At 29.7% G+C, this 23,393-nt stretch overlaps 2 protein-coding genes across 3 annotated transcripts; both read right to left on the bottom strand.

Annotated features, from left to right (window-relative positions):
* Positions 1–174: 174 nt before the first annotated feature.
* LOC107900511 (aspartate aminotransferase, cytoplasmic) lies at positions 175–3,727 on the bottom strand. Its single transcript, XM_016826124.2, has 11 exons — positions 3,436–3,727; positions 3,246–3,317; positions 2,670–2,815; positions 2,469–2,568; positions 2,246–2,366; positions 1,803–1,966; positions 1,511–1,648; positions 1,171–1,292; positions 872–966; positions 627–747; positions 175–428 (listed from the first exon to the last, which is right to left on the bottom strand). The coding sequence occupies exons 1-11, from the start codon at positions 3,628–3,630 to the stop codon at positions 344–346; spliced, it is 1,359 nt and encodes a 452-aa protein (XP_016681613.1). The 5' UTR covers positions 3,631–3,727; the 3' UTR covers positions 175–343.
* Positions 3,728–7,199: 3,472 nt separating this feature from the next.
* On the bottom strand, positions 7,200–12,584 carry LOC107900512 (aspartate aminotransferase, cytoplasmic). 2 transcript variants are annotated; one of them, XM_041117188.1, is made up of 12 exons: positions 12,309–12,584; positions 11,418–11,489; positions 10,919–10,980; positions 10,760–10,843; positions 10,388–10,487; positions 10,191–10,311; positions 9,724–9,887; positions 9,509–9,646; positions 9,212–9,333; positions 8,204–8,298; positions 7,574–7,694; positions 7,200–7,471 (listed from the first exon to the last, which is right to left on the bottom strand). In XM_041117188.1, exons 1-12 carry the CDS (start codon positions 12,405–12,407, stop codon positions 7,369–7,371), a joined length of 1,281 nt encoding a protein of 426 aa, XP_040973122.1. In that variant the 5' UTR covers positions 12,408–12,584; the 3' UTR covers positions 7,200–7,368. The 2 variants fall into 2 exon arrangements, with proteins under 2 accessions (XP_040973122.1, XP_040973123.1); XM_041117189.1 differs by lacking the exon at positions 7,200–7,471 and having other exon boundaries at positions 7,614–7,838; positions 12,309–12,500.
* Positions 12,585–23,393: the final 10,809 nt, after the last annotated feature.

The following is a 23,393-nucleotide window of genomic DNA, read 5'->3' as shown; positions in this document are numbered from 1 at the left end:
GTGCTGAAATTTCATTTCCTTTTAATTCTCTCAAGTTACATTTACTGTTGTCAATCATAGGCTTTTTTCTAGGACGCAGGCACTAATTGACTATTAGCATGGAAAGGTTTTATAATGCTATCTTAGCCATTGACAGAAACCAAGCTAAAAGGGGATAGATTGAACCATAAAATATAAGCAATTGGAAGTGAGTTTATTTCTTTCTGCCCTTTCAGTGTTTTGAAGGCTACAATTTTGTTCAAATACAGTTGTTATTGAATGGTAAAGTGAAAAACAAATACTCATTTGATGTGATTCCCAAACGAGTTTATTGAGGAGCTGCTGTGTGTGCTACGCCCCATTTCTATGTCATACGGGTAACTGCAGCATGAATTGCATCAGCCAGATGAGGGACTGTCTTTGAACTCAGTCCTGCCATGCTAATCCTCCTGTACATAAAGAGCAAAAATAGATCGATCAAAATCCCAATTCCAATAATTGGTTTACAGACTTAAGCTATATTATGCGAAATCTTCGTTTATGTGTGTGTGTATTAGGCACCTATACATGGATACGAGGCTTTTAATTCCCATATTGGATGCATGCCCTTATTTAAGTAACATAGGACCAATAATTGAGCTTCTTACCCATCAGAAGTCATGTAGATGTGGTATTCTCTGGTCATGAATTCCACTTGCTTTGAATTTAGTCCGGTGAAGGTAAACATTCCAATTTGTTTGATGATATGACTCCAGTCACCAGGTGTTCCTGCCATATGGAAAGCAAAAGAAATAAGTGAGAAAGTAACATATACTTAGGATATTGTGGCAATCGATTTGCTTAAATACAACACAAAGAAATTGCACTAAGATAGAAGGAACTTCGAGGATACCTCTAGCACGCAAAGCATCAAAAAGTTGTTTGCGCATGCTGATGATACGGTCAGCCATTGCCTTCAACTCAATAGTCCATTCATTGAACATGTTGCTGTTGGTTAAAAGGCCAAAAGAAAAAGAATTAGGACAGGATGCGACTGGTTATTAGAATCTGTAAAGTCCATTTGACAATAGCCCGCAACTGTGGCTTAAAATTCAAAACATAAGCTGATATACACAAGATAAGATGGAGTTCTTGCCAACCAAATGATGCAGACAACAGCGATGTAGTGAACCAAGGGTGAAGAGCGCATACCTGTCCTTGAGGATGGTTGCCACAATAGATGCACCATGAATTGGTGGATTTGAAAACATTGGCCGAATAACAAGCTTGAGCTGACTTTCGACCTTGCTTGCTACATCGGCTGCCGTGCAGACCTATTTACGATGAAATTTGTAATAACAATCAGAATACGTTCTTCAAACCAAAAAATAACAGGGCACAACTTGATCTATCAAGTAAACAATGTCCATCTATAGTGACCAGATCTTGCTAACACATGATTTGTACAAAAAATAATATAAAAGTACTCTAAATTAAAAGAATGCAATTTAGGGCATTCTAAATCTCATAGACATCGATATTAGAGTCTTACAACACTCAATGCACCAACACGTTCGCCATAGAGGCCCATGTTCTTTGCATAACTCTGAGCTACAGAGCATTCACCACCATCAGTAACAAACATACGAATCGACTGTGCATCTTCATCAAGATTTCCACTGGCAAAACCCTATAATAACAAGTACCAATACAATCCTTTTAGAAATGAAAATAATAGTAATAACGAATAACTTCATTCAAGTCTTCACCAATTAAATGATCCAAACTGTTATAAGTTTATGGATTTGAAGTAAATACCCAATGTTGCATTCAGTTCTACCTACCTGATAAGCACTATCAAAGAAGGGTAACAATGCCTTCGATCTCATCAACTGCCTAATTTGCTCCCACTGCTGAAGGGTGGGATCGACTCCAGTGGGATTATGAGCACATGCATGAAGAAGCACAATTGATCCAGAAGGGGCAGAGCCAAGGTCCTCCAATAACCCTTTTATCAAGAAAGGAATACCGAAAAATAAAAAAAAAACTAATAGAGTAAAACTAAATCAAACTAATACTCATCGGACACCAAAAAAGGGAGAACCTAAAAGCAATTATGCATAATCAGATATGGAGATCAATGGTCACAAGAACAACAATAATGATAGGAACTACAAAATTTTACTGATGTCATGTAGTTGATGATAATTGAGTAAGATCCCAATATAAGATTGAAATACTGCATGGTAATACACACAAAACACATATTCATAGAAGTTTTTCATACCCTGGAAATTCAATCCGCGTGTTGTTGGATCATAATAGCGGTAAGTTTTCACAGATAATCCTGCCAAAGTAAAAACCTTGGGGTGATTTCCCCATGTTGGCTGTGGAATGTATATAGTTTTCTGCCAAAGAAAAAGTAAAAAAGGTAAGTGAAAGCACTACTATGAAATTGTCCAAAGATAATTCAAAAAATACAATATGTAAAATAAAACAAGAAGGTTTACTTGATGATAATGCCTAGCCAAAAATTCAGCTCCAACTCTCAATGAACCCGTCCCAGATAAACACTGAACTGTAGTAACCCGATTCTCTCGAATAGCAGGGCTACATTTAAAACACACAAAAAGAAACAAATTATATACCAAAAACAATAAAATTAATGTAAAATTTCCCAGACTAGCATTAAACATCCAATATTAACAAACCTGTCAGCACCAAAAATAAGTTGAGCACTTAATTTATTAAACTCTGCTATTCCAACAATGGGAAGATATTCCTTAACACGTGATTTATCGTTCAACAACATTTGTTCAGCTTTTCTCACCACATTAAGAACAAGAGGCTTCCCTTCCTGTTAGCAAAATTAACAAATTTTAAATTGAAAACAAAAAAATCCAATGCCAAATTGTATGAAAGGTCCACTATACCTTTTTTGCGGATTTAGTCCTTATATTATAATTTTTCTAGTTCTCTACTTTCTGAAATATGTATTTTCAGTCATGAAACCAACTTTGGCATGCTTTTTACTTACGATGGTTTGCTATATACACCTTGCTATTTTTTGCACAGAGAAAATTTGTTAAGCTGCATGTGTTCAAATTATTTGACCAATTTAATAGAAAAAAGAATTAGTATCAAGACCGAAAATATATATTTTAGAAAATAAAAACTAAAAAGTATCAAATTAAACAGCAAAAAAAAATGATATTACAGGGATATTTTATAGAATTTTACCAAAATCCAACTTTATGGAAAATCTTTTAAAGAAATAAATAACTTACCTCAGTTCGATAAGCACCGACTCCTAAATTCAACTTAACGGGGCTGGGATCTTTGTTATATGCAACAGTCACCTAATAAATCAACGGTATGTGTTAGCTAATTGTTACATCTTAATCATTCATAATTAAAAGAATAAAAAAGATACCAAAAAAAAAAACACACAGAGAGAGATTGAATTTATTAGCATACTCCGAGAATGGGATCTTCAGGGGCGCGAACGACGTGAGAGAAAACGGAGTCTCCATGAAACCCGGAGGTGGGAGAAAATGCTACTGCGGTTTGAGATACCATTGATGGGGTTGCGAGGTGTCGGACCAGAGCGTTTAACCGTCGATCGGCCGACGAAGATGAAGAAGAAGACGGTGACGTAAATTCGGGGCGCATTTTAGCTTGTTCGGTACGTTTGAATGGTGAATTTTCGCTTACTTTTTCCTGTTTGGTTTTACGGCAAAATTTTATTTTGGTAGCTGATAACTGACTGTTCCATTTTGTTTGCTTATATCAATAGAAAGCTTACGCGGCGAGTGACGGTAGCTGTTATCAATTGGGGTCCACCTTTTCTTTATCTCTATTATATAATTTTCTTCTCTCTCTCTCTCTCTCTTTTTGACAAAATATAATTCTCAATTTTAAAACTTTGAGACACATGAAAAAAATATATATTTTATAAAATTTAACATTTTATACACAATTATGTTTAGTGTTTTGGATTTTTTGATATTTTACTAAATTTAAAATTACTAATAATATATTTCTAACTCATAAATAAGAAGATAATTTATTTCAATGCACTCGAACTCTTATTCTCTTATATTGACAACAATGTTCATACCAATCGAGTTAAGACTTAATGGGTATTATATTCCATCATTTGAATAAAATAAAATATCAAATAACATATAATGTGATTTCAAAACTTTTTTTTGTGTAATAAAAATACTATATATCTTTTAATTTTTAAATATTTTAAATGTAAAAAAGACTCCTAAAATAATTAAAAATAAATTAAATTTTTTAATTGAAAATCACATTCAATTAAGGTGTTAATTGAAAGTTAGTAAACAATTAATACTCTTAATACAATTTTCTATCAAAATATCTTGCAGGCAATTAAGTCGTGACTGTCATGGACATGATGTCTAAATAACAATTGACATGAAAAAACTCATGATGCAACAGCTCAATTATTTGTTAAATTATTTTATGATGGTTTAAATGATTTTTAGTATAAAACAACATTTAGTTATAAACTTATCAACTTTTTTTCAACTTGATTCTTAAAACTATTTTTTATCAAAATTAGTCATTAGCCTTACAATTTAACAATTTTTTCAATATAATCCCTAAATTTAAATTCTTTTAAAATGTAATGGTATATGATAATTATTCATCTCATTTTCTAAATATAAGATTAGAGATTTAATCTCCGCCTATAAAAATAAGCACGTTCCAATCATTTGTCTAAAAATAATTAATTACTACTATTAGCCATCCAAATTTTGATAAAAATTTTCATTAAAGCTTCGTAAAATATTTTAAAAATAAAAAGCGGTCGCATATTCAATTTCCGAGCATCATAAACCGCAATGATTAAAAGTTCAATTTTTTTTTTTTTTGAATGCAAAGTTTAATTATTTTTAATTATTTTATAGGTTTTTCCAATATTTGAGTTTTTCTAAAAAGATAATCGCCGCCTTTCAATTGGTTAGAAAGAAAAGCCGGGTGACACATAGGATTTTTCCAAAAGATGATGGATTATAGATGAAGTAAGGTTTGGCACGTTTGCCAAGATGTCTGTTTTTGGATATTCACCAATTTCTAGGACTTCATTTAGATGTGAAATTAAAATATGTTATTTTTTTTTAAATATCAAGTTAAATTTAGATAACTATTTTTACATTGAAATTTGATTAAAACCTTATTTTAATTAAAATTTAATTTAATTATGAAAGTATATAATTTTTAAAGTTTTTAAATTAATATAATGCTTAGAGGTACTTATAATATATCTCAACCCTTAAATAATGATATAAATATGTTCTAGTATGCTCAAACTCATATCCTTCTATGTTGACAACAATATCAATGCCAACCGATCTAAGACTCAATCATCAATTAAAATATTGTTTTAATTAGCTTATATGACAAAATTTAAACTTTCGAAACTAACACAAAAGTTTCAATTCTCAATAATAAAACAATAAGAATTATTTTTAGGTTAAATCACTATTTAGAGCTTCAATTTGACCATAAGTCTTATATTGGAGTTCGAATTTTTCCTAATTGGTCCCATATCAGGATGTGAACTAAACAGTTGTTCACATATTGAGCCTTGAACTTATTTTTTATTCAAGTTAATTCTCAAACTTGATAATTGTTATTACATTTGGGGTGTGAATGTTAGGATTTTAAAGAAAATATAAAAAATTTAGACAAAAAAATTCAGACCCTAATGTAAAAAAAAATTGTCAAGTTCAAGGATTAACTTGTAAAAAAATCAAACATCAATGTAGGAGTAACTATAAAAACCTTAATGTATGAATAATTATAAAGCTGAAGCCTAAAAAAAATCCAACCCTAATATTTTTTATATTCTATAGTTAAGTTCAAATTTCCTTTTATTAGTGAAATATATAAACCAAACTCAAAACTAAAATATTATATTCAAGATCTAATATGTTATCAGTGTGATCAAATATAGTGAATAATATGATTGTTAAATAAGCATATTCATAATTTATTTATTGTCTATATTATTATTTAAGTTTTTAATTTAGTTAGTATTATGAGTTAATTGGAGACCCATTTAATTAGGTAAATTACGGAAATTTTCTTCTGTAATTAAAATAAATTATATTACTTGAAAGTGTTTGTCTTTTTATTAAAAAAAACTTAGGTTTTTCTTTTTATTAAAAAAAACTTACATGAGCATAATTTGAACTTATGCTATTTAGCAGCAATAAAATATTAATTTCACCACTAAACCAAACATTTATTTTAATATAATATTTACATTCTAATTTTATTATATGTACTTTATTGTGCCATCTCCATCAATTATATATCTATCAATACTATTATTTAAACCCCTAATTGACTTAGTGTCATGAGTCAACCGGCCATCAATTCTGTTAAAAAATTATGAAAATATTCTTCCGTAACTAAAGTAAGTTATATTATTCTATGGTAGTTTAATCTTTTTATTTAAAAAAAAATTGATTGAGTTAGTATCACAAGTCAACTTGTCACTAACTTAATATTGATGTCACCAATATAAACAATTGTAGTGCATTTAATATTCTTAATATGATGTATTTACGTGTTTAAATTTCATTTTATTCACAATTTAATTTTAACTTTCTATTTTAATATCATACATATTTTATGTATTATTAATTAGTTTTAAATCATATGTTTTGTTATTTATTGTATGTTATTTTTAAACTAAAATTTGTGTTCTAAATATATAACTTCTACACAAATACGCGTGGGATAAAATTTGTAATTATCTTTTTAATATCTAGAAAATAACAGTTGTACATGTTTGAAAAAAAGGTGTTATTTGTATTAGATTTTGTTCCACAAGAGAAAAACATAATGCTAAAATTACATTTATAAAAGAATTAATAAAAAAATTGAGCTATTAAGTAAAATAGTAAAGTGAGTATCCTTGGACCTTACAAACATTTCATATAAAAAAGTAATAAAAGCCGAAAATATCATTAAATTAATATTCAATCCTTTATTTATAAAAAAACTTTTAAGTAATTTATTGATCAAGTTAATATCGAGTTGACTCGTACACCAACTCAATTAAATACTCATTCAATCACTTATTAAAAAAAAAAGACTTTTGAATAATTTCTTTGATTGACTTGATATTAAGTTAATTCATAAGATTAACTCAATCAAATACATTATATATAAGTATAGATGTATGAAGTATCAAAATCTGTTTCTTAAAGGCCATCATAGTCATAAATGAATTGGAAAAGTAATTGTAAGTTGGACATCAATGGTCATGGTTCAAAGCAGTATAACCGATCCCCTCCCCAAATTTGCAACGAAAAAATAAAAAGCCAATTCATCCAAAGCAAAAGGGTAAGGGTGAAAAATACAAGTCTAGGCTAAAGTACTGGATGGAAGAGAGCTTAGAACTGCATCGTGTATTGCATCTGCAAAATATGGAACTGCCTTTGAACTTAGGCCTCCAATGTTAATCCTCCTGAAACAAAGTTGGTAACCATAAATCCCAGTATCGATGAGGGAACTGATTCATTAAGATTATTGCTTATACGGTAAATGATTAGCTGGAAAAATCTTTTACCCATCAGATGACATGTAGATATGGTATTCTCTAGTCAGAAAGTCAACTTCATCCTTGTTCAATCCGGTAAAACTATACATTCCCACCTGCTTGATAATATGGCTCCAGTCACCTGGGGTCCCTGCCCGAAAAAAGGAGAAGGATGTACCCTGAAGTTTAGGTCAAACCACCAAAATTTTGGCAGATTCTCAAATAGTTCATGGTTGAATGATTGAAAACAATTCATCCTGCATTTTCTCTTTTGCAATGGAGGTTTGAGATGGATCTGTTATGTGAATGAAATGGTCAACACATATATGCTTAGTTTGGTAGGGGTATTATTTTTTACACATTTTTTAGTATATAAGTTAGCAATAGACTAATTCAAATGGTAATATTTAATCACTCTCATAAGTTATTGTTAGCAAAGTGATGGAAAAATTTTCGCTTATTTGGAAGAGGTCTTATTTTTTACCTAGAGTTTTTACTCATCTTTCTAATTTCAAGCTTAAACTTGTATAGACTATTTTTTCTTTTATGTCTAATTATTGTAATACATATGTGATAAAAAAGTTTTTTCCTCATGTTATTATACTAGTAACCAAAAGAGGCAATAGTGTAAAGAGTTTACAAACTACATAAATGGATTACCTTTGTTGCATAAAGAATCATAGAGTTGGCGGCGTACTTGGACCAGTCGATCTCTCATCGCCTTCAATTCGTTAGTCCATTTTTTGTACAAATCCCTGCAACAGGTTAAGAATTAACAAACTTAGAGACATAGTTTAGACTTGGACCATGGATTCCATGCCAAGATAATTGCTCATACACCGTTTAGATCAAAACATTCTAAAACATGGGGTTAACTGGAGGGATTGTGATTTTAATATGTTGAGGATCTAAATATTTGAGAAAGCATTTACAGATACAGAAAGAAGGAAAGAAGAAGGGAAGAAAAAGATTCAAGAAGAGAAGAAAAGCTAAAGAGAGGATACAAATTCATATATTTTCAAATGATACACCTAATAGCCTTGTTTCTCTTTTATACTAGTATTGACTAGTTCACATTAGTATCCCAATATTACCTTTAATGGAATATACATTTACAATCTCACCCAACAAATAACAAAAGATAGAATTAGGCTTGTATGGCAATAAGCCAAACGGTTTTTCATATTGCTACTATGGAAAAAATCCAATCTCATTCATATTCTCTAAATACACATTGATTCTACCGAGTTATACTGATTATAAATTAAAGTTGCAAAAGTTATATATCAGAGTTATGATCTCTAAATTACCCATACTTGATTTTTTTTGACATCTCATCTTCAGAAAAGAAAGATTTACTTTATCTAAAATGCTAATATATTAATTTGAAAGATCAAAACCATAAGACTTGAAGATTTCAATATATCAATGGATTCAAGTATGCTTCCACATTAAATTTTTGTTCTTAATGATCTGACATGACATCTCTTGGTTTATTAAGATTTATATCAGACTTTTATGGTCTTTAACACTTTAGCTTTTAAGGTCCTAGAGCAGTTTCGCATTTTCTTGCATGAAACAAAAATTTGCAACTTCAGAATGTCATTGCCACATTCACAAGAAAGACACTGAATGACTAAAAAGTCTATGACTGAATTATTTTATTACCTATCCTTCAGAATGGCAGTAACAATGGCTGCACCATGAATGGGCGGGTTTGAATACAAGGGTCTTATGATCAGTTTGAGCTGGCTCTCAACCCGCCTTGCCACATCAGCTGTTTTGCAAACCTAAATCCACATTAAGGATGATATCCATGGTAGTGAGAAATATGCAGATATTTTAGAAATATTGTTCTCATATAAGAAACACATTTGATTCTTCGGAAAAGGAAAATGTGACCATGTGCATGGTCATACATGGAGATAGATATTAACTATGAAGAGTTCTATCAAAACATCTTACAATGCTAAGCGAACCAATGCGCTCCCCATAGAGTCCCATATTTTTTGAATATGATTGAGCCACAAGGCATTCGCCGCCATCACAACCAAACATGCGAATGGATTGTGCGTCATCATCAAGATTTCCACTTACCAGACCCTACAAGCACAGTCCACCAATCACTAAATGAGGTTCAAGCAGAAACCTAAAGCCATATAAATTTAGTAGTTTCTTACCTGATAAGCACAGTCAAAAAAAGGCAATAGGCCTCTCTGTCGCACCAACTGCCTGATCTGTTCCCACTGCTGACAAGTCGGATCAACACCAGTAGGATTATGGCCACAAGCGTGGAAAAGCACAATGGCTCCAGTCAAGGCAGACCCAAGATCTTCCAAAAGGCCTATCGAACACCAAGATGAATTATCTTAATCCATGAGAACAATGAAGATAATCATTTCCAGTGCAAAATAAAAATACTGCCAAATGGTGATGTTATGACCATTTTAGTGTGAATTGGTGTTCAGTAAAGGAAATTGAAAAGAAATTAGGTATATCTTGCATACAATACCCAAATTCATATGCATAATAAGCTTAATTCTTAAACTTATAATAAACATGATATATTGAACTGGTGATTCAAATCAAATTGCAGTTGCAACATGAAGTTTCAACAAATGGAAGTTGCTCAAAATGAAGTGGAGACCTTGAAAGTCTAGCACAAGTGTTTTGGGGTCATAATATCGGTAAGTCTTCAAAGTTAACCCTGCCGCAGATATCAGATTAGGATGATTTCCATATGTTGGCTCAGGAAGGTAAACCACATGCTGCAAAAGAAGGTGGACGATAAGGTTAAGCAGTCCAGTCATAACACATAACCCAATATGGTGTGAAGTTCTTTACTCGGTGGTAATGTTTTGCTAAAAATTCAGCTCCAACCCTCAGTGATAGACAACCAGAAACACATTGGACAGTAACCACTCTACTTTCCTTGATGGCAGGGCTTTTCCGAACAATGATATAAGCAGCCAACAACAGAAAAACAACTTCAGCTAAAATCAGAGTTCAAAGAAACCGGAAAAATGAAAAAAAATGGGCTCAGGAATAGCCTAATAATAACTGAGCTTGCAAATTGCTATATTTTCTGAACATTGAGTACTTCAGCCTTGCTAATAACCAATCTTATAGTTAAAATTTTATTTCTCTAATTTTCTTTTTTTCCTACATTAAGAAAATTGATCTAATAAATTCAAAACCAGGCTAGTATTCTTGTACCTGCCAGAGCCAAACATTAGCTCAGCACTTAATTTATTAAATTCCGGCATTCCTGTTATAGGAAGATACTCCTTGTCAGCAGACCTAAATATCAGATAAATTAGAGTTCAGTCATGACTCAAGCAAGTTATGATGGCAAAATAATAATAAAATACCTACAGATCATTAGCTAGTGTCTGCTCCACTTGTTTAACAACATTTAATGTATGGCATTTTCCCTCCTGTCGTTCAACAAACAAATCCCATCAAGAAAATTGTTTCCGTCAAAGAAAAACAAGCGATGTGATATAAGGAAATGCTCGTGGAAGTTACTTTCTACTAATATTAATCGATAATTATAGCAGTTAACAGCCTAATACAACTGAATGCTAAGGTAGGATGTTTATTCAACTAAAAAAAATACCTGAAAGAACCAACCTTGCAACAATATCATGACTTTATTTTACTAGGAGAGGTAGGTGATAGGAATGACCCTATTTCTGTGCAAAGACTATAACACATGATCGAAAAACACATTCTCCAGGAGCATGCCAAAATCTTGAAATACAAAGATAAAGTATAGCAACCCCATTTAATAAGTATTCTATCCGGAAGTATACTTGCAATGGTCAATGTGGGTGAGAAATATCATTAATTGGCAGAAGTTACAAACACTCACCTCTGTTCGATAAACACCAATACCCAAATGCAGCTTATTGGGGCAGGGGTCCTTGTTGTAAGCAGCTGTTGTCTTTTTTCATATAATATAAAAGCATTAAAAACAAAAGAACGTCTTAATTGTTGAAGCAACAAATAGAAGGCAAAGATGCAGTGTAAACCTGTTACCAGAGATTGCTCTCTCCATCAAATTTCGAATTGGTATGCACGATCCCAATCAGGGAACGCTAGCAATCCAATTCAGTAAAACTAACGACATTAATATATAGCTTATTATAAAATTATTGGGTAAAACAAACAATTATATATAAGTTCCAAAACAGAAAACTGAAGGAACCGGAGAAGACTACATTATTGAATTAGTTCTATAAAAGTAGCGACTTGCGTACTAGATCGATCCACGTTCAGTGTAACACTAGTGTAACTAATTTATCAAAATACTGGTATTGCTAAACAAAGATTAGAAATGCTAGAGAACTTCATATAAAACATCCATTTTGGTCTATCTAACGTTGACATATTCTGTACCTGAAAATCAGTGTCAATGACAGTTTCAAGTCTAAAGATATAGCTTTCTAATTTTCAATTAGAAGACGGGCACATTTAAGAACCAATTTTGACATAAATTCTTGAAAACAGATAAAGGCATACAGATCAAGCACAATAGTCAAAGCCCAGTTGAAGCGATGAAAGGATCTTGAACCAGATTGGACTTATCAATTCCTAATTCAGCACTTACTATAATGGACGAAAGAGCACTGAAAAGTACTTCAAAGCAGTGAAAAAAGCTAAAACTTCTTTAATTGGAAGAACACAGAACAGTACAGTAATGGAGTGAGGAGACACTGACTAAAACAAGTTGCAAGAAATATGCAATTTTCAAAGCCAATACCGCGTAGACTGGAATATCCGGAGCTAAGGTAATGTCCTGAAACAGAGAATCGCCATTTGAGTGGATTCTGGTCGGCTCCATAGGCTTTAGATACTCCATAAGAACGATGATACAGTGAAGAGGTAAATTAGAGAACTATTATGCTTATGATTCATAAAATTATCCGATTTCCAAATTTGAGTTTTAAATGGGCTGGAAATATATTTTATACGAAGGATTCTCGGTAGCAGTCCCACTCCCACGAGCACTATCATCCTACTAGTCTAATTTCATTTTGTTCTATACTTCTCATTACTCAAAAAATAAATATTAAATTAAGTTCATTTTGTATTGATTAAATTGGTATCAATATTATTATTAGTACAAAAGAATATGAGTTTGAGCGTATTGAAATATATTATCTTTATCTTCTTATTTAAGGGTTAAGGAGAAGTATCAAAAAGGAGCCGACGAGGAGCTATAAGTAATTTTAAACATTGTATAAAAAAAAAGACAAAAACTTATAAAGAGATTAATGTTAAAAAAGTACTAAATTAATCCTTCTACATGTAAATTAGTACTTTTGATAATCCGTTTAATTGCCATATTTTTACTATTATTTTAATTGATTTTAGATATGAGTTTTAGTTAATTTAGGGTTTAATTGACACTTTTCTATATAAATTTAACAATTGTTCAATGTGTTGAAAAGCGGATTGATATGTGGATCGTATGAAAAATTTAGCACGTAAGCTTAAGTTGACTTAAAAAATTCTCCGATTCTAGAATTATAGATAAATATCTCTTTTAAGAGATTAATTAAATTAAAATTAGATTTATGAGTAATTAGTTTTGGTTTAGATTTCGATTGATAATCAATACAAAAGAGAATAGTGAGACTCGCAATCCTACTTAAAATATTCAATTTCAATTTTCATTAATTTTTTGATTTAGGAAATAGGCTCAGCCATCTCATAAAGTCGTAATAACATCAAGTCAAAAAAGACTTGTTGATTCGATGTTGTGTGCTGTAAAGTTGAAAGAACTTATGTGGCTTGTAATTGTCGTAATTCGTCTACCTAAAAACAAATTGATGTGACCAAATTGAATGGGTGGTTGGATCCATCAATGGAAATAACGATCAAGCTTAAACAACCCGGCATGGTTGAGGCTGTTGGTTTGAGCTAGGTTCTTCTAGTTCTCAAGGCTAATGATGAGCTAAATCATGGATATGGAGTTAAAGGTCATTTGTTCGGTAAGAGTTAATTGTCGGGTGTTCCCCCAATTAATCTGCGCATAGAAAGGCTGGTAATTTGAGGCGTTTCCTTGATCACTATAATTAACTTATCAGTTGGAGGAGAATATTTGTTGTCAATGATCAGTTCGAAGCTGGAACCAAAATTGTGCTTGAAGCTAGAGTGTTGTCTATTCAATTTATTTGGTTTTAATTTCGTTTTCATTATTTCAACTTCATTTTTGTTTTATTTTTATTTTTATTTATTTGTTGTTATTTATTTTCCAGATTTAATCATCTTTTTTATTTCATACAAGTTGGCACGAGTCGTGGGCACAAAAACTACTTACAACACATTCTAATTATAAGGAAATATCCATTTGGATAGGTCAATCTCTATGGGATTGACTCTACTCCCTGTACTCAAATTTAATTTCGGTTTTAGGCATAAGAATTTATTTGAGTGTTAATTATATATATTAAATTGGTCCCTCCAATAACTTGAAATTCCCAATAATGTATTGCATATAGAACCAATAAATAGACATGAATGGAAACGATGAAAAGAAATAGATCGCATGTATTACTATCCATAGTGAATTAGGAAGGGCCACACAATTGCCACCAAACTTTGCTATTTTGTTTTTCTTTTCTTTAATTTATGAGTAATTAGTTTTGGTCTAGCGTTAGGCCAATAATTGATCCGAGAGAGAACCATTAGACTTGTAATCATTCTTAAAATCTTCCACTTTGGTATTTGTTATTGCTTTCGATTTAAGAGATAGACTCAGCTGTTTCACAAATTCATAATAACATCAAGTCATAAAGAGCTCGATAATTCAGTGTTGTGCGACGTATAAGTGGAAGAATTGATGCAATTCGTAATTGTCATAATTGATCTACCGAATAACAAATTGACTTGACCAATTGAGCGAGTGATTGGATTCTTCAAGGGAAATAATGATTGAGTTTAAACAACCTAGCACATTTGAGGTTGTTGATTCGAGCTGAGTCCTTCTAGTTCTCAAGGCTACCAGGAAGTTAAATTGTAGATACAAATTTCAGAGTTGCTCGTTTAGTAAGGATTATTTGTCGAGCGTTCCTGCAGTCAATTTACTCATGAAAGGGCTAGTAGTCTGAGGTGTTTTCTCGATCACTATAACCAACTTATCAGTTGAAGGAGAAGATCTATTGTCAGGATCAATTCGAAGCTAGAAACAAAATCGTGCCTAAAGCTAGAGCGTTGTCCATTTGATTTATTTAGTTTCAATTTCGTTTTAATTATTTCAACATCATTTTTATTGTTATTTATTTTCTAGATTTAATCCCCTTTTATTTTGTATAGGTTGGCACGAGTTGTGGGCACACAAATTGCCTACAACACATTCTAGTTATAAAGAAATATAGATTTAGATAGATTAGTCTCTGTGTGATTGACCTTGCTCCCTCTACTCGAATTTAATTTTGGTTTTAGGTGTAGGAATTTAGTTTGGGTGGATTCGACACCCACTAGCTTTTATTAAAAAATTATCTAATCTTACTATTAAGTACTGACATGTTTAACGAAGCAATCACATAGTAAACATGATGTATTAATATATCTTGTGTTGTATGACAATGTTTAAAAAATTAAAATCATAAAAATAAATAATTTTTTTTATAATTATTTGAAAATCATTTTATAGGATGAATTTGGACAACTGATTGTCTAGGTTCATCTTGAACATGGTTTTTTAAATAAACTTACAATATGACTAAGTTTTTCAACTCTTCCAAAATTCGAAATCTAGTCCCTGTATTTTTACTTTAGAAATTTAATCCCTCAACTTTAAATTTTTTTTAAAATTCATGTCTAATTATTAACACTGATAATTTTTTTGTTAAATTCAAATTTATTATAACGATATTTTTTTAATTACATGTCTATCATGTGAGTTTTTTTTCAAAATATCATTAAAAATAAAAAAAATTCTAAAATTAAAAAATAAAGACTAAATTTTAAATATTCAAAAAATAGATAGACTTATGACATATTTTTTAAACCTTTAAATAATTATTAAAAAACTGATTTATTTTTTTATTATTTATCATAATCCAGACTGGTATTTTTGGACTTTATGCACCCAATCACGGAGACTGAAAATGTACATCTAATCTAACAGTTAATAATAAAAAGTACAACAGGGGGCAAAAATCGGCCACCGCCAATCCCATTATCAGTAGGCCCAACGGACATGTTCAAAGTTGAATGATAGCCCACTTCCTTGCATGTTGAAGCGCAAGTGATAAAAGATTAATTCGAATTTCGTCATTTTATTTTATAAATTTAAAATCATCCAAATTCGATTCTCGTTTTTTATAAAAATTAAAGAATCAGTTGAATCATTGATAATTAAATGAATTCCAGTAGTTGGTTTTCGATTTTCGTTAATTTTTATAGATAAAATATTAAATTATTGATTTTTACTATTTTTATATATAAATAAGTTTTTTTTTCAAAATTTATATATAATAAATTAAAATTAAAAAAATTAGCTTCTCAGATAAAATTCAATTAAACTTTTTTTTTTCTTTTTGAAGATAGTTAAACCATTATTCTAAACATGCCAGAAACCCCAAATTTAGGGCCTCAAAAAGCAAGTGAAGAATCTAGTCAGGCCTTTATCATGCTATAGTTGTGACTTGTGACCTAAGCCATTGCCTTGCCAGAAAGTGATATGAGTATGACTGCCTACTGTTTTCCGTATTAACAATTTCAATGTTATAAAAAGTTTTAAAAGGATATTCCAACGGCATCAAATTAATAAAAAAATTTAGTGGTTGAAATTAAATAAAAGTTTATAATACAATGTCAAGGCTTAAAGTGTAATATTATATAGGGATGAATTTTGAAATTATATATAAATTTTGATTTAATGTATAAATTTAGGTTGGTGTAATTATACGTATGAAATTTTGATTGTGGTCCAAATGTATATAACAAACTATAATTTTATTTGAATCATATACATTTTAAAAAATAAATACATCAATTTATTTTTATATTGAATAAATATAATTATTTTTGTAGCAATATATAAACATAAAAATGATGCTAACTCAATAATTGTATTAATAATTTGTGAAAATTGAATCAATCAAAAATTTCATATATAAATTTGTACAAAACCAAAGTTCATGTATAGTTTTGAGATTTATCCCTTTAAATGATATAAAAGTGAGAAATAAATCTACTAGCATTGATGTAAAACTAAAATAGTTTTATACTTTTTCGTATATTATTGTATGATTAATATTTTAGCGATTCAACCATTGAATTTATCGATATAATTGTACTTATCATGCATGTAATTTCATTAAACGATCCAATATCTCTATCATATTGATCTAAAGTATTGTATATATATTAATATTTATTAAACGGTTGAAAATTTTTACATAAAATAAATAGTTAGAAATTTTAAATTTATGTCAAAATTAACATGCATAATTTATATAAATAGAATATGAAACATGTCAATTGAATCATTAATTTTACGCCGATGTAAATAACGGATACCTCCCTAAAAAAGTAATCCGGTCCTAATTTACAACGTATTAAAATTCATAATCAAATTTATATTAAAGATAATAACAAATTGGGTGGTTTCCCTTTTGTTTCCCCCTTTTTCTCGTCTGTTTTTTTTTTTTATTATATAACTTTGTTGCTTTCCTTTTACACATTCTTTGTTTGTTTAGATTCTGCCTCTCCTATATTTGGTCGGGAGTTAATTCACCTATACAACTAAATATAAAATAAAATATAACTTTAAAAAAATATTAAAACATGTAAACATGTTGATTAATCGGATTATTAATCTAAGTTCAAAAGTTGATATGATATTTTAAAGTTTTAAAAATATATTAAATTTAAAAAATAAATTTAGGTAAAAAATTATTTAAAATATTAATCTAGCCAAGCTCAAGTTTAAATATTAAAGTTTGAACACGATTTAATATATTTTTAAGTTTATTATATATTGCCTTCTATTTATGTGTTATGTAATTTATATTATATAAAAATTAATTATATCATATTATAAAGTAAATATTAGAAAATATGTTAAGTTGTTTAGCTTTTATAAGTTTCATAAAATTATAGTACTAAAAATATTTTATATGTAAAATTATTAAATATCAAATAAAAATATTATTTTTTTTAAAATAAAAATAATATGAGCAATGTAAACAGGTTGGGTTAACCATTTATAAATGTAGACAGATTTGAATAAAATTTAAGACAAATATTTCAAGTTGGACCAGACTTGAGCTACATGCTATTAGTATAATACATGAGCTTGACCTAAGCCATAAACAACTTAACGTACAATTGACTTAGCAATAAAATATTATAATAAATATTGGTATATTAATAGAAACAACATTCTTGTGACACCCTTTACGCAGTCTAGAAGAGCGAGCGAACAAAGAGCGATACACTAACAGTCAGAACAACAACAATCAATCTATCTTATCGAATATTATTTACTCAACATGTTTTACATACATTCAACAACATCCCAAACAATCATGAGTCAATACAAAAAAAAAGTCAAAATGAATTTAAAACAACATTTGGAGGCTCTAGTTACATACACCATGAGCCAAGTACTCATACCTAGGACTATGGTACCTATATTTGGGTTAAGTTTCAACTATTTTACTTTCGATGTTTTCATGCTCCAATACATTAGAGGGTTGTACCGATACTTGATCACAATACTGAAACTCGAGGCCGTATACAAATACAAGCCTCCCTATTTCAAAATTTTAGCTATTGACTTCAAAAGTATCAAAGCTAACGGTCTGAATAACAATACTCAGCCAAGAGATACCATTGCATAGGTATGGAATATCGATACTTCAACTTAGAAATACAAAATCAAGTCAAAACAAATCATCTAATGTAACACTCCCTAACCCCAAACCGTCGCCGGAACGAGGTTATGAGGCATTACCGGACATATCAGACAACTTACGAATAATTTACAATTAATATAAGTTTCATAGTATAATATAATAATTAAGTCCCTGTCTTGAACTTTCGAAGTTCAAACACATATTAAAAGAGGAACGGGACTTGTTCGTGTATTCCAAATATATATACATTTTTTTTATAAAAATTTCAGCAGTATTTCTGCTTATTTTTACCTAAACCTCCTGCAAATTCAAACCAAAACCACTAACACCAATGTTTCACATTTATATAACTAATATTTATATCATTAACACAATTTTAACTTAATAACTATCATAGCATCATTCAAAATTGATTAAAAACTTCTTTCATTTAACAACTTAATGTTCATGTATCAAAATATCATGTACTTTTCTTTCCATTTCATTTAACCATCTAAATTTTATAATTCATCCTTCACTACCCAAAGTAATATACATATTCAAGTGACTAAACAACACCTATGTACATGCCACCTTTACCCAAAAGAAAAATATACATCACCAAATTTGTGTTGGAGTCGGGATTGTTCTGGATACTGGGCCGGAACACTTGACTTCTACTAACTTGCGCACGGAGACAACCGTACGCTGAGTATGGATATACTCAGTGGTATTACTATAAATCAAGACTATTTAATATTAATAAATTACAAACATCAACCATAAATTTTATAATTATTTAAACTACTTTTATATATAATTATTTTACTTCATAAAATCTTAAATTCATAACTCATTTTTCTCATACTAACTCAATTCATAATTTAACTCATACATTCTTTCTCGTACTTTTCAATAGTGCTAAAACAAATAACCTCATTTTCAAAATTTCATTTCAATTATTTACCCTATTAACAAAGCTTGGACTATGACAGATACACGGATTTCCACCCAAACACACCAGAATATCCAACCCAAACACACCTGGAATATTGTAAATCCTCCATAACACACCAGTATAATATATCCTCCCAACACACCAATAAGGCATTAAATGCCTCTTCGGATAAACTGAAGTATATAATAACAGAAACATCTTCTCGGCCGAACTACAATCTCTTCATCACATCACAAATCCAATGGCATGCCATTTGTATCGAATCTAGTCCGACGAGTTAATAGGGTATTATTTTACTTTTTCTAATTTCAATTTCACATACTTACCTCAAGTCTTATTTACCATACATAACAATTAAAATTTCAGCAATCAATAATAATTAAAATTCGAATTATAGTAATACACACCGTAATTCTCCCGTTTTAGTCCTCGATGACTTTCTCCTTTCCTTTCGATGCTGATGCTTCAGGTTCTTTGTTGGCTACGAAAATAATAATTTATAATCATCAATACAACATGATTCAATTTAATTCATGAGCCTAAACATGCAAATTTAACCATTTTTAATGTATATATATAATTTCACCATTAAGCTGTCTACTTGAGTCATTGTTACTAAATTATTTATATGTTGAGCTACGAAACTCCAAATTAATATCCGTAAATTTTCCTTAAAACTAGACTCATATATCTTCTAACCATAAAATTTCCAGAATTTTTGGTCTAGCCATTTAGTACAGTTTATTCGTTAAATACTCCCCTGTTATTTCATTTGACAGTTCTGACCTCTCTCTACTAAAAATAAATTATCTCATTGTACAAAACTCGAATAAGGTTCTTGTTTATTTATTTTGAAACTAGATTCATTAAGGAGTTCACATATATAAATTACACTCAATAATAATTTTTGTACAATTTTTAATGATTTTCCAAAGTTAAAACAGGGCATCTCGAAATCACCCCGAACCAGTATTACAAAATTTCAAATATCTCTTGATTCATCAATTAATTGCTTACACAGTTTCTACTATAAGAAACTAGACTCAATAAGCTTTAATTCCATATTTTGTTCATCCTCTAGTTCAATTTATAAAATTTTTAGTGAATTTTCAAAGTCAGACCATTGCTACTTCCCAAAACTGTTTTGATGTAAAATGTTAATAACCAAATTTATAACACCAATTCACACCTTATTTCTATTCAAATTTCATTTAAACTCAAATTTAACTATTAAATTTTCAACATATTTTCTTAATTCCGAATTTTCCTCAATTTAGTCCCTAAAACACAAAACTTATAGCTTACTTTGCAATTCAATCCTTATATCTATTCTAACTTGAATTTCATTCAATTAAACCCCTATTTCATCATTTTATTCAACATGAACTTTGTTTAAAAACCTAAGAACTTCCAAACTAACAACTTAATTTCATCAAAAACTTGTTTTAAAACTTCTAAAATATCAAAATTATGAGAAAAGGACTTGATTGAGCTTACCAATTAACTCCAAGCTTCATAAACCCTATTTCCCCTTTTCTTTTTTCTTTCTCCCCTGTTTCTTCTCTGTTTTCGTTTTCATTTCCTTTTCTTTTAACTTATTTGTTTCTTTTATATATAATAATATAATATAATATAATATAATATACTTAATTATTAAATAAATATATATTTTTTTAATCAATAAAATCTTTGATATTTTCCACGTTAAACCGCCTCAGCTATAGGAAATGGTTTAATTTCCTCTTAAGTCCTTCTAATTTTTCTTTAATCTATAATTAAACTTTTACCCTTATTCAATTTAATTCTTTTTACTAATTACTCTAAATTAAGCTAAATTTACTTAATTAAAACCTAATTAAACACACTACTAGACTCATAAATATTTTTAATAATTATTTTCGAACTTATTTCACTAAGACGGAGGCCCGATAACACACTTTTCTGGTGCCCACGGATTTTGGGTCGTTACATCTAATCATGCTTCAAAGTGAACCTAAACATACATGACATAAAACCAAGCCAACACTAACGTATTTGGCATATTAAAACATATCTAAAACATGCAATTTTAAAATCATACATCAATTAAATCAAAATTTGACTACCACAACAATTTAAATGTCAACTTAGGACAACATCCATTTCTAAAATTCTTAACAAAACCTTAATTCAAAGCCTCACAATCCAAAATAACAAGTAATGTAATATGTATCAAATGGTCACAATACTAATAACAACCATTATAGAAAACAAGCAACAAGAATTACTAACTTTGAGGTCCAAGGTATATGCTAAAACTACTAGTAAGCAAAAAATCTTTACGGAAACAAAAGATCCATCGAGACTCTTGCAAATTAATGTTACTCAGCTCAATGAATCACTCTTAAATTATTTGTGACTTGCGCACGAAACATCAAATCTAAAAACTCAATGATGCTCAACTATTTTCTAACACTATCATATAAAATAGCTAAATTAAAAGCATAATATACAACTAACATCATAAATCAACATATTTTATCATGGCATAATAATAAAATAAAATAAAATAACAAACTTAGCAACTACTTTATGTGTTAACATATATATAGAGAAAGAGCAAGTTGACAACAATTATTAAAGTGCTTTGTAATGTTATATAACAATGGAGACTTCACTCGTGGTATTTTAGTGTAACAACTCCATAATTAAATAATGTTGTAATTAATAGACAAATATTCAGAACTTAATTATAAATTGTTTGAGTTATAATTATATATGTCCATTCGATTCTTTTGCTAGCTCAACATAACTCAAAATAGATTGTATGTAGAACTAATACTTCATAATGAATGAAAACAATGATTAAGACAAATAGATTGTATGAATCACTATTTGTAGTAAATGTATTCTCTCTCTAAGTACAAAAGATGACTTAGAGATTAAATTAAATTTTCAAATTATTATTTAATTGATTGAAATCAAATAATTGAAATTCAAAGTGAAAATTAAATTAACTACTCATAGAAGGTTTATTGAGCAAGGTAATTAAATATATTTCATCTTATATTCTAATATGGTAAAATTGTCATTACTTTTAACAAATTTTGAATTTGGTTAAGAAAAAAATTAATTGCGAAAATTAATTAATTAATATTTTAGAAAATAGAAAATTGATTAATTGGGTTGGTTAAATTACATGTATTAGTTAAAAGTTCAGATGACACATAAAATCATGTTTAGTACTCAAGACGAGCGCAACAAGCCCATCCCAAATGAGAGGAGCAACAAACCGTAGTGTTTAATAGGGTGTGCGGTCGCCCCTAGTGTTTCCTAAATAGGAAAGTATAATTTTTTCCTATTAAGATATTATTATTTAATTGCTCATTATTTATGTAAAACTCTTGCAACATTTTCCCTACAAATAAAAATTATGAAACGGCTTAAAACACACCAATTATTCATATATTTTGAGTGTTATTACTCTATCAAAGTATAGTGAAAATTTATTTACAAAATAAATTCTATTTTCTTGAAAATTTGAAGTTTTGGTTTCTCATAGAAAGAACTAATTTTCCTACAGAAAATTAATTGAAAGTGTCCATTTTGTGCGGTTGATTCATAAAGTTAAAGCTCACACTCTAAGCAAGTCGGAGTTTAAGAATAACAAAGAGGATTGTTTGATAGAAAGTTAATAAGTAACTTAGATCGCCTCGCACCAAGTATATATACTAATTCAATCTAGAGTTTATTACTATAAATTTCACAATACTCGAGTTTAAAAAAAAATTAAACTTCCACAATGCTACAAACATTGTTTTCTTAACCCGCTTTCCAAAAATATGTTGTGGAAATGAGAGGTAATGATGGAAGAAATACCTACACATGTATGCTTTATTCTAAAGTTGTTAAAGTGGAGGTATACACAAAACGAAAATCCATCTTATTAGCAAAATGGGTGATGTTAAGCCATGCAAGCAAGTGCTTTCAAATGTTCGGTTTTGAATGCAAGAAAACTTGGCTAAATTTGAAGATTAGAAAAGAGACTGCACATTGA

Source organism: Gossypium hirsutum, chromosome A07 (assembly GCF_007990345.1).
Source record: "Gossypium hirsutum isolate 1008001.06 chromosome A07, Gossypium_hirsutum_v2.1, whole genome shotgun sequence".
In the NCBI taxonomy this organism is placed as follows: domain Eukaryota; kingdom Viridiplantae; phylum Streptophyta; class Magnoliopsida; order Malvales; family Malvaceae; genus Gossypium; species Gossypium hirsutum.
The sequence above is the reverse complement of the archived record's forward strand: the minus strand, read 5'-3'. Positions and strand labels throughout refer to the sequence as shown.